The 18,176-nt window shown below is 40.3% G+C and overlaps 1 protein-coding gene across 6 annotated transcripts in view; it reads right to left on the bottom strand.

The window, feature by feature from the left end:
• Positions 1 to 18,176, bottom strand: part of Lrriq3 (leucine-rich repeats and IQ motif containing 3) — a 92,310-nt gene that overhangs the window by 73,268 nt on the left and 866 nt on the right. For 4 of the 6 annotated variants that reach the window (NM_001024307.1, XM_087631313.1, XM_087631319.1 and 1 more), the window contains 2 exon segments: positions 10,621 to 10,944; positions 12,604 to 12,852. In NM_001024307.1, the coding sequence (NP_001019478.1) occupies positions 10,621 to 10,944; positions 12,604 to 12,852 (573 nt within the window). 6 annotated transcript variants of the gene reach the window in all.

Here is an 18,176-nt window from a genome sequence, read left to right as displayed (position 1 = left end):
TGAGTAACACTTAAACTTCCCAAAGTCTTTGGACAATTACCTTGTAGAATACCAACAATCATGACATTGGTGACTTATCCAAATGCCCAGACCTCTGATATCTAAGCAAGTGGAATCATTCTTTTTCCAAAGAAAAGCCATGTACTGCTATCATAGGTGGAGCTCTGGCTGCATAAAAGCTGGATGGCTTGGATGCCAACCCAACTTTTATCAGCTCTTTGATCTGGGCTAAATAAGTTATGTATCCATTTCTGTGGTGCTGTCTCACTGGGCTGTTGATAAATGTGTTTGGAGAAGTCACTGCAGCCATCCAAACAAGGTTTCCTCCTAAAAGTTTTATAGCATTAAATAAAGTGACAGTGATGCAGCCTTTTTACATTTTCTGAATACATTATTATATTCATCACAAAATTAACAGGAAAAGAGGCGTTGAGTAAGGAGTTTACTCAGTAATGTAATGAAATGAAAACCTTAGCTAAAAAAATGTTTGCTTAGTCTAATTAGAGGAATTGTAATAAAATCTGGACAAAGAACGAATACTTTAAAGCATAAATATTAAAAATCAATAAGATATATAGCACAATAATGGTCAAATGTTTATCTTAATAGAAGGCAGAGCTGTAGAGGTTAGTGTTAATGCTGGCGTAAAGTACAGAGAAGCATTTCAAGAGAGAATAGTAAGGCGCTGGCTGTCATATGACTCAGATGCAATCTACTTTACATGTTGGCAACAGGAAAGCTTTAAAAGCTAATTCTAAAAGTGCATGCTATTCAAATGGCATAAAATTCTAAGATGGGATCATTTTTCAATCAATTTCTTACTCTAAGTAGCTTCTGCAGTTACTTACAATGTTTATTCTACCTGCATCTCGTCTACAAGGTCTGTCATTTCTTTTTCCATTTGTGAGTATTTTTTAATCAGAATTTCCTAATATGGTTCATTGCTTCTTGGGATATTTGAAAAAACTAAAACATAATAATATAATCATGTGTTGTTTCAAATAAACTAAAACCACACGTATTTTATCATTTTATGCCTTTGAAAGGCATATTGTTTTGATTAGTATATTCATAACACAAAATGGTTTACATATATGTGAATTCTCTACATTTTCAAGAATTTTGTAGCATAAATTAGTATTTCTAACGTTCTCATGGTGACCACTTTTATGCTGGCTGGCTCTGTTCTATTAAGCACTGTAGAACGAGGACAGAGAACAAAAATAACCCAATTCACAGAAGGTCCAGTATTAGGAAGAACATGGACTGTGGTGGGCTATAGGGATTTTGTTCTCTTGATAATATGCTTTTACACACATAGCTAACACAGCATTTCCAGACGCCCATCTAGGTTGGTACAGACATATTATCACATTGTAAGGGTGAATCAGCTTGTCGAACCATTCCCACACTGGGAAGGTCTGGTAATTTCCATTGGGAAAGTTGCTGTGGCTTGGGTGGGGGGGGTGGCTTGTCTTCAAAGATCCATGTATTGAAGGTTTTGTTCCTGACATAGCACAGGAGGTGGAGGTTAAAAGCTGGTGCCTAGTAGGGATCTTCAAATCCTTGCACTGACCACAGACAGGACAGAGTAGCTCTGAGCAGATCGCTGCAAAGCCTGAGTCTGGCTTATACAGGGCTCTCCCCTTTTCATTCTGAGTGTAACCTTCATGTCTATGTGTGTCACTGTGGAGAAACTGTTGCAAATATTCATTAGGCATTTATTTTTGCAAGACTTGATCTTTTATTTCTCTGATATAAATTCTGAGGTGAGCAACTTATGTGCTATGTGATCACCCCATGACCAACTTTAAAAGAGACTAGCAAAATCCTTCCCAGAGATTTCTCTGTATTCTTATCAGAATTTAGTGATAGTAATTTTTTATTGGCTTATTCATTCTTTAAGAACAGAGTATCGCTATTGCTTTAGCTTGTATTTGAAAATAAACAGACACAGAACAAATGAAAAGACAACGTTATTTAACTTGTATCTCCCAGATGGCGGATGGCTAATATACACTCCATTTGCTGCCTGTGCCCCTGCTTCGATGAGATGCCACTGATGACTCTGCCCACTGTTTAACAGTTGTGCTTTGGCTGTTCACCTTTGAAAGCTGAACATTTTTCATTGATCCTAAGCCTGGATCAAATATTGCTATCAGTGAGGTGAATTGTTATCTTCCCTCTTTTTAGTTGTTCAACGCCTAACCCCACTACTAAGAATGTGTAAAGAAAGAACTGAGGAAATTCTCTGACTGGACGGAATCTACAAATATATATGTTAATGGCATTTAGAGACAGGATGACTGAGGATTGTTTCAGAATGTCTCTGCCCTCTTGAATATATTAGAAACACATATCTATTATGGGATCAATGAGTGAATGGTTTGTCTATGGAATGGCTTTGCTACTCTAAGTTGAGCTCTTTAGGACATGCTCTTAGAGCTCTTAGAACATGCTGTCATGATGATACCTCTCTCCGGTTTGTACAGCACTGGGAGGACCTCGCCATGCTAACTTAAACTCCACTAAGCCTAGGTATAATGTACCCTGGACAAGGTTTTCCTGAGAATTACCACAGGGTCTGACCCTAGGGAGCTTACTTATCAGAATGCCAGTGAGAGGAGATAGGAGAGCCTTTAGGAGCCATTGCCTTATTACTGTGCTTACACGACTCATGTGGCTAGTCTGGGAAGGATTCTAGTGGAACACTCCTCAGTCCTACGTTTTTACTACAAAAGAAGAAAGCCTGGCTCCTGAGCCTCAATGCCTCCTGTCTGTGAAGTTATCACGCTCTCCTCTGTCATGTAAGTCACCTGACTTTATCAGGGCTGAAGCAAGGGCACCATCTGTATCTGTAAAACATACAGTTTTGAAGCTGAATGCTAATAGGAAAATGCAGACTGGGTCATTGTGACATCTCAGACGGTGTGTGAAAAGGTATTGGAAGGAGGAACTAGACTAACATCTTCACACACTGACCAAAATTTCATCAGGGATGTAAACACACCTGCAGGCTTTATGGAACACAGACTTAAGGGAAAGGAGCTGGGCATCACAAGGCACAGGAACACTCTGCCATTGCTGTGTTTAGCCATTGACATCATGCATACTGCCAGAAGGGACAATGACTTGAAGACAGTGTGTAATCAAAGGGGAGACAAAGCAGAAAGGCTGGGTGGAATCTCTATCTCCTTCCTGTCTGAAAGTGAAAGCAGTACCATTACAGAAGAAACCAGGGTCTGCTCTAAGAACCATCTCTTTCTATCCTGGACTAGCATTGCAGATCAAGCTGCCCTTGAAGTCACAGAGATCCTCCTGCCTCTGCCACCCAAGTGCTGGGAGTTGCATGGTAACTTCACATCCAGCTAGAAATCAGCTCTTGCTCCTAATAAAAGGATCATTAAACTTGTCTCTCCCATCATAGTGCAGAACCCTAGAGGCAGAACAGTTTTAAAGGGCAGGACTATGACTTTCCCAAAGAGCTGACTACTCAGTTACCTTAAGACTTCTCTCAAATCAAATCAGAGAGTTCCTGGCAGGCCAAAACCATGGCTCCAGTGTCTGTGCCTTCTTCACTGGACAGAGCTGTAAGTCTAGTGACAACCTGTAAGTCAACCTGTTAATGTTCAGGTTGTGCTGCTGATATGGGCACACAGAGTTTAAGAGAAAGAGACATGTGGATATCCTCTTACATTTCCAAGGATGTCCCACTTAACCTAGATGAGACTTGATCTGAAAGAAAGAGACTCAGGATTTTGGATTTGGGGGTTAATTTTTGGACTACTAAGTTGAAATAAATGTATTTTCATGTAAAGGCATAACAAAGGGTGGAGACAAATGTTATGGCTTGAATATATCCTCCAAATTCTCCATATTAGAAACAATCTACACCTTTGTATGTTATTGTCTTGCTAAAGACACTGATTTGGGCCATAAGTGGATTTTGAGTGCTCTGCATACATGAATGGATTAACTGGTTAAAGAGGGAGTAGCTTTGTTATAAAACTAAGCTCTCTCTGCCACCACTTACCCTGTGATGCACACTGTTACAAACCCTTGAGGAGTGTTTTGGTGGTGGTGGTGGTTGTTGTTGTTTTTTTTTCCTGTTGTTGTTGTTGTTCTTTGTTCATATTGAGTGACTATAAATTTTATTATAGCTTCATTTTGTAGCTGGTATATAGAAATAACTGAATTTCACATATTTATCTACTATACAAGGACCTGCTTATCTTGCTAACAAGTTATAAGATATCTTGTATGTATTCCTGGATATCCCACATAGGTGGTTATTTCAGCAAAGTAGATCTCTGTGTCCACTTGCTCATAAGCATCTGTTTTTCTTTGCTATAATACTGACCAGCAGTATTATGTTAAAAATAAAAATGGACTTTCCTGGATTACAAACTGTGAAGAAATGAGACCAACCTGGTAAAACTAATAAACTCTCATCTCTAAAGAACAAAATCTCACAAAGAAACAAACGAACAACAATGCAATTATTACTGAATAACTACATGGATATACTTGTATATTCATTGCTATTCATTTTGAAAATAAGAACAATAGATTTTTCAATACTTATCATTCTTGCACTCATTATCTGTGAAAGAAGTATTAGCTGTTTTCCAAGATGCATCATCTCTCCTTTGGTATTTACAGAACGTTGATTTCTGTTTAACAAGAACACATGTCTACTTGAAAACATTTCTCTGAGTGGGCCCTGCACCTTGCATAGGCAGCACAGTAAAGCTATGCCTGGTGGAGGGAGTGCAGGTGAGCCAGTTGAGGGTCAGAGTACAGGAGAGCTGAATACCTAACCTGGCCTCTTCATTGGCTGCAGCATCTGGGAGAGCTGGCCCTGCACCTGTCCTGGGCAACACAGTATAGCTCGCCCTAATGGTGAAGGCAAGAGTGAGCCAGCCCTGATGGTGTGAGAGCAGTGAGCAGGAGAGCTGTCCCCTTTCCTCATAGGCTACAGCACTTGGAAAGGAGGACCCTGTGCCTTGAATGGGCAATACAGTAGAGCTGGCGCTAGAGGCATGGGTGTGTCAGGGTGGGTGAGCTGGCCCTAAGAGCCTGAGAACAAGAAAGCTATCCTTGCCTCCTGTCAAGGAGGCATTGGAATTCCTAGGCAGAGCAGTGCTACAGAGCTAAGCATGGTGTTGTGTTTAAGGGAGAGCTGATCAGCTAATGCGCCCAGCTACCATCTAAGTCCAGATCCATGGTTCTAATTTGGCCCACCCCAAAATCTCTACCATCTGAGAAAGGCTGGGATGAGTGAAAGAGCCAATCCTGATGATCCAAAGCTCAGGCTCTCCATGGCACAGGGCAACAACAGGATAACAGGGAGGAGTCCCTGTGAGGATCCTATATTGATGATGTCACAAAAGCCAGAGACCTCAAACCAGACCAATGACTCGTTGCAATGAATACTTGCAAGTGAAGATGTTTGGACAGAGTGATATACTAAGAGACACACTGTGACATACTACAGCTTCCTTGATGAAATATTTTTCTATAGTGTGTGTGTGTGTGTGTGTGTGTGTGTGTGTGTGTGTGTGTGTGTGTATTTGTGGGGGACTTGCAAGAGTGAAGAACAGATATAAGGGTAAAGGAGATGAATGAAACTGGGTTGCATGATATGAAACTCACAAAGAATCAATAAAAAATACATTTCTCCCTCTACATACCCTCTGGTAATGGTAGCCACTGGAGCCCTTTCCCTTAAAGTCTGCAGAAATCAGCCAGGGAAGACATTTTCAGGAGATGCTGTTTTCCTAAGACATTTTCAGGAGATGCTGTTTTCCTAAGACATTTTCAGGAGATGCTGTTTTCCTAAGACATTTTCAGGAGGTGCTGTTTTCCTGGCAGTCTTAGCAGACATGAGCTTTTGCACATCACCATTGCCTCAGTCTTGCTCAGCACATGGCTGGACATGAAGAAACTCATTGCACATCACAGGAAATGGATAATAACAAAGCCAGCAATGTGGGAGCTCACTCCATGAGTGAGAATAGAATGAGATAGGATCATTTTTCATGCCTGAATTCTTTGTTACACTTAAACAATAAAAAATCTTAATTGGCTTATTATTACAGGAAAACAAAATGCAATCCTAAGTGATACATCAGTTCCTTGGCTAGATAACCTCTGTATTTATGAAGATAAGAGGCAGATGTAAATAGATGACAGATAATATAGATGGATAGGTAATAGATGATTGATTCATATATACATACATCATAGACCCATAGATACATACATAGGAAAATAGAAAATAGGTACATATCACGACAGACCAGCAGATGATAGGCAGATAGATAGATAATAGTTTATCAATGGATGGTAGATAGATGATGGTAATGATGATGATGAGTAGAAAATTAGGCAGACAGAGATAGATAAAATGTCAACATAAATTATTTCAGATTTCTAAAAGTACTTTGATCTCACATAATAAAAAATCCACTTTTTAAATTCAAGATTAAAAATTTTGCAACTTTATCAAAGAAAATGTTTAGAATTAATTTATGGCACAATTAAAAGTAATTAACACCTACCTATTTTATTAAGTTAAGGGCAAAACTTCCAACTCTACTCCTGGATTACTTCCTGTATAACATGCATATGCTTCCCTCTGCACACTCACGCAGTCCGTGTAACATGCATATGCTTCCCTCTGCACACTCACGCAGTCCGTGTAACATGCATATGCTTCCCTCTGCACACTCACGCAGTCCGTGTAACATGCATATGCTTCCCTCTGCACACTCACGCAGTCCGTGTAACATGCATATGCTTCCCTCTGCACACTCACGCAGTCCGTGTAACATGCATATGCTTCCCTCTGCACACTCACGCAGTCCTCAGTTAGAACCAGAAACTCTTAAAAGTTCCAGTTCCAATGAGGTTCATTGTTTCTAATTTTCACATTACTCTGTATTCATTATATAACAATGATATGCTCTGAAATAATTATTCCAAACACTGCTCAGTAAATTTCTCCTCAGACGCATGTGCGTTCCACCTTGAGTGTATCTGCTGTCGTTCTATGATCAGCTAGTGATAAAGAACACTGGCTTTGCAGTGCCGCCCACTCATGGGAAGAGCTCAAGACACTGTCTGGCATATCTCATTCTCTTCCACTCATACTGTTTGTGCTGCTGCTTCTGAGTCTAGAGCTCAGGGCTTGCTCCATGTGTGCTGTCTTCAGTTCAGACTTTCTTCAAACAATTTTGTCGCTTCTACTGTGTTTTTTCTTCAACCATTCCAGACATTCTGATTATTATAGCCCTATCTTCCCCCTCCCCTACTAGGTCGCTCCTTCCAATAAGACTCAACATATTCATAACTTTGTGCTGTCTTGCTTTGCTTTGCACTGCTCTGGTTCCAACAGGGTCATCTGTGTGACTATGAAGTTAGAATTTTCCCATAGAGCCTGTTGGCCTCTCAGTGGTGTTTCAGTGAACCCAAGAACTCTCCATCCCTGACTGCAACAGTAGCCAATAGTTCAACAGGGAGGGAGTACCCTAGTAATCCTTCCCTGATATATTATTGACTACAAAATGCTTTTCTTTTCCAACTAGTACCATATTTCTTAAATTGTAATTTTTTTGTTAAGTCAAAGCATTTTCCTTCATGCATTCTATTTAAAATAATTAAGGCTTGACCTTCCCTCTCTGTAGATGTCTGGGGAGCCATTCTATAGTGGCAATCACACTGCCCACTGCCCTTTCATCCCTGACACCTGCAAGCTGGAGAGATTCTCAACCTGAAAAACGCTTCACATCCACCTGCTTTGCAACACAACCTCAGTGCTCATTTTTTCTACCCTATGGAAACTTTTTACATATTGTTTTAAAAATTATTTTCCCTATGGAAAGTGATAGTAAGTTCTATGTGTCTGCCTTTCTTCTCTCTTCTCAAGATCAATTCCCTTCACCCTCACTAGTTGCAGTGCATTCTACATAAAAATGAGAATGTGCTTCAAGGGATTCTTGTTATCTCAGTCTCTATCGATCTCTCTGCTGTCCTCAGAGTGTTTAGGTTCAACTATGACATTCAAGCAAATGGCTGGGTTCACAGCACAAGCCTGGAACTTTCTCTCCAAAGTTTAGCTCTTCATTTCCAAGCTTATATAATCTCTCACAATCAAAATAAAAAGGGTCAAATTTATATTTCCAATGAAATGTTACATATAGCCATTTTATTTTATGCCAATCACCCAGGTTCAACATATTAGAAATCTGTTTCCTTAATTCTCCTCCCACATTCTAGTGTTAAAAGATCATTAAATCTTTGCACTGTTGTGATATGATGTTGGCTGAAAAACCCTGGAAAAGAGACAGACTTGAATTCACGGGTCTTACTCTTTACATGTTGTTTTCTTCTCTAAAGGCAAAGCCTTTTCATGTTAAAGGATATGCTGAGGACTGAATACATCTTTTCAGAAAGGTCTTCCCATCTATCAGAGTCTAACTTTCCAAGCCATTCATCTTCTTAGTTCCTTCCTTTTACCTTCCTTTCCCTTCTCCATCCCTTCCTCCTCTCCAGAAAAGACTGGATTTTCTCTAATGAACGTTGGTAATGCCATTCATGTCCAGTACACACAGTGTGAGAGACGGTCATCTCTGCAGCCAGTAGAACTGTAAGAGCTCACTGTACTGAGAAGCTTAAGCTCTTCATCCTGCTGTCCCCCTCCTGACTTTTTCTTACCTTCTGGAAGTAACCTCAGCCACGTTGACCATCACATACACTGCCACAAGGCAGAACCTAAGTGATCTTTTTGCCTTTAGGATGTAGGTTAAGACACTAGGCTTAAATGCTGCCTCACTGTTTCTTTTATACAATTATTGCAAAATAATTACCAAATCCCAAAATGTATTCAACTAACATTGCAAACACATGCGGTTATAATATTCAAGGACCACAGGCAGTTCCAGGACAGCCCTGCAGCTTGGCACTCAGTCTTCTCAGTAATGGTGCCCATATGGCCCTCGCTTGGTCACTGTCCACATTAATCCTTATTTTCCTCACATTCCCTCATAAATGTAACCATGTAACACACGATTACTCTTGGTCAATGACAGATTGTATATGTTGTAAAGATCTCATGAGGTCACATCAGCTGTGTCCCAACTGACTTTCCTTGTTCAAGAGAGTTCAGTGGAGTTTTGACAGTGATAGAGTCACTAGTCATCCAACAAAATACACTCTACTGCAGCTGATGTGGACTCACACTATGTATACCACTGTACAGCTATGTGGACTCACACATGCATATCCCATGCACTGTACATCTGATGTGGGCTCACTCTCATGTATATCCCATGCACTGTACAGCTATGTGGACTCACACATGCATATCCCATGCACTGTACATCTGATGTGGGCTCACTCTCATGTATATCCCATGCACTGTACAGCTGATGTGGGCTCACTCTCATGCATATCCCATGCACTATACAGCTGATGTGGGCTCACTCTCATGTATATCCCATGCACTGTACAGCTGATGTGGGCTCACTCTCATGCATATCCCATGCACTGTACAGCTGATGTGGGCTCATATTTATGCATGTAACATGTACTGTACATCTGATGTGGGCTCACTCTCCTGTATATCCCATGTACTGTACAGCTGATGTGGGCTCATACTAATGCATGTAACATGCACTGTACAGTTGATGTGGGCTCACTCTCCTGTATATCCCATGTACTGTACAGCTGATGTGGGCTTATACTAATGCAAGTAACATGCACTGTACAGTTGATGTGGGCTCACTCTCCTGTATATCCCATGCACTGTACAGTTGATGTGGGCTCACTCTCATGTATATCCCATGCACTGTACAGTTGATGTGGGCTCACTCTCCTGTATATCCCATGTACTGTACAGTTGATGTGGGCTCACTCTCCTGTATATCCCATGCACTGTACAGTTGATGTGAGCTCAGACTTATGCATGTAACATGCACTGTACAGCTGATGTGGGCTCACACTCATTCATACCACATCTGAAAATACTTCTCTGCAAATCCATGTTCAAACTCAGTCCTGGGTTTAATTGATTATATTTTCTAACAGCTGCAGTGTCAAGCCTTCCTTCTTATTCTTATCTGCTATAAAACTCAAGTGCTATAATGAATCTTTATCTTTTAACATCTGTCCAATAATGTGTAACCTCAGGTTACACATTTTCCTAAGAACTTTCCTATGTCATGTCAAAAATGCTTGGTTATGCCAGCATCACTAATTCAATTCAATCACAAGTAATTATTTAGCATTCTCCCAATAATAATGTAAATTATATTTTATGCCATTTCAGAAATAAAGAATAATTTCCACAAGAATAAACATATATAAGAATAAATACCTTTCAGCTACAAATGTATTTAAACACTACTTGATCTTATGATTGACATGTTTCTTTAAGAGGCATGCAAGCTTTTATAAATTATCAGCTATAAAGCCATTGCTAATGTTTTTACCAATGGATATTTTTAAAAGATACAGATCAAAACTATTAAACAGATTACATATTCAAGTATAGAATTTTGAGCCAAACACCTGTGTCTGTGAGCTGATTGTGAAACAAACGCTCATGGAGTGAGTTACCTTTATCGGTGCTGGGCAAATGTTAAAGAATAGACTTTGGCTGAACGTTTTAAATCTCTCTGGAAGATGCCAGTTCTGAATGATTTCTTCATCGGATATCACGTGGTGGTCCAGAGCTTTTAGAGGCCAGATACTATTGACAAGAACATGCCTGTAGCCTTTCTTCAGGCTCACTGGGCAGTCAAACATGGTCAGGCCTACGAGGTTTACACAACCAGACAATACACAGATGTTCTTCAGTTTGGCAAACCCATTGTCATGCAGATAGAGGAGTTTGAGGTTCTTGAGTCCATTCCAAAATGTCCTATCTGGAAGAGTCTTTATCTGAAACAAAATTTAAAATATGTATCATTCATAAAAACTCCATAGAAAAAGATGGTGACACATTTAATATAATCTAAAATCCAGTGTTTTGTAAATGGTGCATGCCTAATAAATAACCAAACCCAGAATCTCCAAAACTCAAAAAAACAAACAAAAGGCTGTAAACACATGATACCCTGGGCGTTTGGGACTAAACTTCAAGTGCTAGCACAGTGAGTGTACAGATGCACTCATGGGTATGTACAGACAGAGGTCTCTCAGGGAGAAGTCCTAGTACAACTCCAAGTGGGGCTCCTCATAAAATTTAAGAACTCGGACATATTACTCATGCACACTGTGTACTGAAGGTGTAAGATATGGGGTTGGAGACATGACTCTGTGATTAAGAATTCCTGCTCCCCTTCCAGAGGACCCAGAACACTGGCCAGTTTACAACTACCAGTAACTACAGGGGATCCACCACCACTTCCGGCCTCCATGGACTCCTGCGCTCACATACACAAACAGTCACAGACACACAAATATACAGGTTAATAGAAACAAAATAAATCTTTATAATAACTTTAAAAGAAGTGACGGCTGAGAGAAGGCTCTGTGATCAAGAATGCTCACTGTTCCTCCAATGCTTGGGTTCAGTTCTCAGAACCCATATGGGATGGATTACAACCATATTAACTTCAGCTAGAGAGAGTCCACTGTGGATACCTACACATTTGACACAGACAGGAGAGACTCTGTACATCCATAATTGAAAGTGAAGTAAAGCACAATATAGCATGTGCTTTTACAGAATTCCACTTAAAACTTTAGATTACATGTTATGTCTTGTTTCTATGCACTTATTTTGCACAAACTTTTAAGCTTTTCTTTATATTCTCAGTAGATGGAAATCTTGGTGGTTTCAGAGAGGCTGGGCTTTTGTTTTGTTTGTTTGTTTGTTTTGTTTTGATTTGATTCAGTCTGGTGTTTCCTCCCTCTCTTTCATTTTAAAAATGCTAATGTATATCCTGTGCCATTATGTGTTGCAAGTATGTGACCTTTTTGACTTTGATTTTACAGGAGGATTACAGTTGAGAAAGTGCATGAGTCTCAGAAGAGACTTTGAACTTTGGACTTTGAAGCAGCATTGAGACAGTGATTGACTATGGGACTTTTGAAGTTGGGTTGATGATACAGTTACAAGGCAGTAAGAGGCAGGGAGAGGAATGTGATGGATTAAAGAAAAATGGCCCTTATAGGCCCATAGGGAGGGCCACTATTAGGAGGTGTGGACTTGTTGAAGTAGATTTGGTTTTGTTGAAGCTCATGTGTCACTAAGAAGTGGGCTTTGAGGTTTCAGATGTTCAAGTCATGCCAGGTATGGCTCACTGTCTCTTCCTGTTGCCTTGCTGATCTGAATGTAGAACTCTCAGCTCCCTTCACACAACCATGTCTACCCTGCTTCCCACTATGATGATAATGGATTAAACCTCTGAACTGTAAGCCAGCTTCAATTAAAAGTTTTTCTTTATAAGAGGTATTCACAGTCATGTTGTCTCTTCACAGCAAAAAAAAAAAAAATCCTAGTATACCTAGAAATAGAAAAACTATTAAGACAGGAAGAGAGTTGTAGACTTACACTGTAGGTTCACTGGCATACAGATAGAGGTTAGTGCTTACCTGGTTTCCATGGAGATCAAGTTTGATGAGCTTTTTGCAGCCCTGCAGTGGCTGAATGTCAGTGACAAAGTTGTTAGAGAAGATGCAGACCCTCAGAGAGATGCAGGACTGCAGGTTCTCCATGGACTTCAGGTGAAGGCCATTATACTTCACAAAAACAAAGTCTTTCTGATCTTCTACTATATTTTCATTATAATGACTCCACTCCTCATGGCTGGTAAGCTCCTTTGTGATTGTTCCATGAAACATCTAGGAAAGATTCAGATTTACATTTAAGGAGGTGGGGGAAAAAGGACTGAAAGCCTGAGGGCCAGCAGAAAGAATGGAAACAGGTGACCGGGGGGTAGGAGGTGGGGGGACCCTCTAGAACGTACCAGAGACCTCGGAGGTGAGAGACTCCCAGGACTCAAAGGGAGGGACCTTAGATGAAATGCCCTACAGTGGGGAGAGGGAACTCGTCGAGCCCACATCCAGTAGAAAGACAGGGCATCGAGTGAGGGATGGGGTTGCGATCTCACAGTCAAAAACTCTTGACCCAGAATTGTTCCTATCAGAAAGAACTGCAGGGACAATAATGGAGAAGAGCTGAGGAAAAGGAGATCCAGTTACAGGCTCAAATTGGGATCTATCTCAAGAGGAGGCTCCAAGGCCTGACATTATTACTGATGCTATGGTGTACTCACAAAAAGGGGCCTATCACGACTGCCCTCTGAAAGACCCAACAAACAGCTGAAAGAGTCAGCTGATATTTGCACCCAACCAATGGGCAGAAGCTGGTGACCACTGTGGTTGAATTAGGGAAAAGCTGGAGGAAGCTGAGGAGGAGGGCAACCCAATAGGAAGACCAGCAGTCTCAACCAACCTGGATCACCAAGATCTCTTAGACACTGAGCCACCAACCAGGTAGCTGATATGAAGCCTACAACACATATACAGCAGAGGACTGCCGGGCCTGGACTCAGAAGATTCACCTAACCCTCAAGAGACTGGAGGTCCCAGGGAGTGGAGAGGTCTGTTGCAGTGGAGGTGGGGGTGTGGGGACAGCCTCTTGGAGATGGGGGGAGGAGGAATGGGAGGTGGAACAGTCAGAGGGTGGATAGGGAGGGGGATAAAGTCTTAACTGTAAAAACGTTAAATAATAATAACTAATAATTAATCATCACCATCATCATCACCATCACCACCACCACCACCACCACCACCACCACCACCACCACCACCACCATCATCATCATCATCATCATCATCATCATCATCATCATCAGAGAATGACTCTGGAGGCTGAAGACATGGTTCAGCACTTCAAATCACTTGCTACTCTTCCAGAAGACCTGACTTTGGTTCCCAGCACCACAGTGGCAGCTCAGACTTCCTGTAACTCTCGCTCCAGGGCTTCTGATACCCTCTTTGTGACCTCTAAGCACAGCCATATTCACATGACATGTGCACATGGACAAAAACATACACAGATACACATAAGCTTTAAAGACATAAATATTTCAAATTATTCTTTAAATTTTAGAAATCCACCAAAACGAGACATATTTGCTAATACAATTATATATTTTATAATCTTAAACAATTTTATATTAAAATAAAAACAGTGCTTAATTTTCTTAGAATCATCTATTCTACCATTTCTTAAATGTCTAACACTGAAAAAAATGCCACTGTCCTTGCAAATATATTAATTGGTAACAAAACAAAACATTATTGTCCACAGAATAAAGAACATACAATTTATAAAATAATCATTTCTAAATAAGGCATCAATCAAGGGATAATCAAAAACTACAACCTAAGTGTAGCATATACATCGCTGCCCTGGTTTAAAGTCAATGTTAATAAAAAGCACTATAAAGTGCTAATTGGTTGAGAAAAGTCCAGCCTTTGTGGAAGAGGCTGGAAAACATAGCCAAGGGAAGTGCAGGCACAGTGAAGGTCACCCACACAGACTAAAGAAAGGCAGCCATCTTTAAAGTCTGCCTTTAATGTTCTACTGTCTGGAAACTAGTGTTAAGGGTTATAAAAACTTTAGAGCTTGAATCTAAAACTTTTAGATTCATGTTTTATTATATAACCTTTTATGGTACCTTCCATATCTGTGAGCTCTCCTCACTCTGGGGCATACATTTTCAGACTTCATGGAAGGCGGTTAAACAATATCTTAAGTAGGAGGGTCCATAACCATAAATGCTCTACCCTGTTAGAAGACCAGTTAGAGACAGGGTCTTTTCATCAGGAAGTGTATGAGTACTACGACAGAGATAATCCCAAATTACAAATGAAAAGTCACAAACCTGGAGCTAACACATCAAGTTCTGTAGACTGTGAAATGCAGGTGCACCCACATTGTGTCTCATTTGCTTTAAGCACACAATTACGGAATCTTCTCCTTGGGTTTTCCTTCCAATGACCTAGTTTTTTTTTTTTTTTTTTTTTTTTACATTTTGGTGTAAAGTTTTATTTATTTTACATGAAGATAACGACTACAAGCACCATGTACACAACAGGCAAACATGGCATGTTTCAGAAGAGAAAATACGTGTACTTTCATTTGGAGTTAACAACTGTTCCACAAGGAATAGCAGAGTAAGAGTCATACAATAAATGTGCCAATTTACTATGATCATTTGACTTAATTTTAAATATTTTCATACTATATACTTTGATCAGATTTCTTTTCCTCTACCAACACAATGCTTCCCATACTCCATCAACTTCATCTTCCCTCAAATAACAAAACAAAACAAAACAACAACAACAACAAAATCACCCAAAGATATTGGTGTATGAAAACCTGTCCCAAGTGACACGGGTTCTCTAGGGCATATGTCCTAATCTTCCTACAAAGTTCCTCAGTTCCTCTATCTTGAGACCATGAATTCAAATATATGTACCTATGGGACACATTATCATTCGAGTCATCGCACTGTTAGAAGGCACTATACACGATACCAGAGGAGAAACATTATCAAAAATCACACATAGCTATACATCGTGTGAGCTACAATAGTGGCCTTACTGCAAGGAAGGCACAAGTGTAATAATGGCCCAAATATTATGGTAATAATCAACCACTTTAAATTGAATTTAAGATCCCCTCCATAAATTGAAATCCATACCTGACCCTGAAAGCGAAGAATCTCAGATTATATAGGTCATGGGCCCTAGGGGAAAACCTAATATTATGACTCTGCTAAATAAACATAGCAATAAAATGACTCAAAATGACATATTGCTATACCCATAGAAAAGTGCTTCTTTCAATCCTCATTGGACAAGCTTCCTCTTACATTAGATAATAAAGAGGGAGACCTACAATTAGACAACATGCAGAGTGTAAGACACTTTGGAACACTCTGCCATAACTAGGACATCTTTATCACATCTTTCCTGCAAAGGGTGTTCTCTGCTGTCTTAGGTCAATAGAAGAATTTAGAGGTACAGCCTTCCTATGATGACTCCTTAACATTGAAGTTCTCCGTTATGAAATTGGTATTATGGAGTAATATTCATTTGTTATAGTGAAGAGCCCAGCAGGGATCTGCAGGTAATAGTGCACATCTCACAAGAGGGTCCACACTTGTATACTATGTGGTGTGTGTTCAGTACGGATCAAATAGCTGACTTTTGGATCATATATATGCTTTATCTCGCCGTGAACTGCTTGTCTTTAAAAACACTAGTTTGTGTTTCCATCAGCAACAAGCTGAAGCGTTATTCTTTCACATTCTTACTAGTTTTTTGGTGTACTGGTATCTTAAATTATGGCCAGTCTGATAGCTGTATAAGGGGTACCTCAGATTTTGAATTTGAAATTCCTACAAATGTCTGATATTGAACATCTTTCTATTTGTTGCTTTGCCGTCTGAGTGTGTCCTCCAATGAGGTATTCTTCAATCTTCTGACTGTATTTTGGCTGGCTGTTTGCTTACTGTTGAGTTTGAGTGTCTTGTATTATTTTGGATGTTGGTATTTCACCAATTATGTGTTTTACAATGTATTCTCCAGGGGAGCCACATGACTTGTTATTGTTTATACAATCAGCATCCATCCATATACGGCATCAGGAGTCCATCTCTCTAAGTGACGTGCTTCACTGCATCAGTACACAAACACTATGTAAGACGTGTAGCTTCATATGGCCACATCACTGTATATGAAGCTTTTATCTCCAATTATTCATCATGCTAATGATTCCATCTTATTTACTTTAAAACGACTTTCCAGACAATGCAACATACTCATTCAAACAGCTTTGCCTCTCTTCTTTTGTCAAAGGTCATTGGGTCTATTTTGTGCCGTCAATATCCTCATGGGTGGGGCCACCTACCAAAGCATGGTTTACCTATCAGAGATGCCACGGCCTTAAAGAAAACTGACTCAGCCTCTCCCAGCAGCTATGAATGATCTAGAGTCCCTCAGGTAGAAATAGGTCTTGGATAAGCTATAAAGACTGACCTGGTAAGGTACACCTAATGGCGCACTAGTGAAAAGAATTTCACAGGGGTAATCAACAACTTTCTGATTTGAATTTAAGGATTTAAGTCACCCTCCATAACATAGAGCCCATATCTGGCACTGTTGTTAGAAGCAAGAACCTGTGGCCAGACAGATCATAAAGCTCTAGAAGGGAACCTACTATTAATTTGCTGACAGACATAGCACTAAGCTAACTCCCAACGATCTATTGCTAGACCCATAGATTAGTGCACCACTCAGCCCTCATCAGAAGGGTTTCTTTTTGCAACGTGTAGCTAACAACACAGAGACTCACAACTGGTCAATGTGTAGAGAGTACAACTATGTAATGCTCAAATTCTGAAACTGATATATTATACCCTCTCCTCCCAAGGCTCAGGGTAGGGATCTTTGGAGAAGGGAGGTGCCAGAGGTGGTGGAAACTGTTTTCTGGACACAGCAGGGCAGCTGCAGTCATGAACTCACAGCAGCTGTAACAGAACCCGAGGCCTGCACAAGTTCAAGACAGGGCACACTTCAGCACGGAATGGAAGGGTGGGCGTGAAATACTATACAATACATTTAAATTTGGTCACATTGTTGTTTTCCACTTCCACAAGAATGTGCGGTACTCAGATATGTGGGCCTTTTTTACCTTTATTGTTCCCCTTGGATCCCAACCTAGCACTGTAACTGAAAATAAATTACATCTCCATTCTGACAATTCACAAATTTTTCTAGCCAGACCCATCTTGCTCTCCAGAACCACCATACATGATGCACACAAACACACAATTTATGCTATATTTGCACATGTTTTGTTCTACATATCCAGTATTATTACAGGGTTACTCTTATGACTTCACTATGCTTCTCCATGCATACCTTCCCTCAGCTCATTTAAAGGCCCTGTCATCCACTTTCAGGCATCTTTTGGTAACTTCTCTCACGATTCACACTCGTGTAGAAGTGTACACGATTCATCATGTAGTGGACAGATGTTGCTGGTCTTCGTTTTAAAGTGTTTCTAGAATCTAAGCAATTTCTTCCCACCTCCCATTATTATCTTTTAAATTCCCACTGAATCTCTCCTGGTTGTGCTACTGTAG

Source organism: Rattus norvegicus, chromosome 2 (assembly GCF_021556685.1).
Source record: "Rattus norvegicus strain SHRSP/BbbUtx chromosome 2, alternate assembly SHRSP_T2T, whole genome shotgun sequence".
Taxonomy (NCBI): Eukaryota; Metazoa; Chordata; class Mammalia; order Rodentia; family Muridae; genus Rattus; species Rattus norvegicus.
This window is presented reverse-complemented; position numbering and strand designations above follow the sequence as displayed.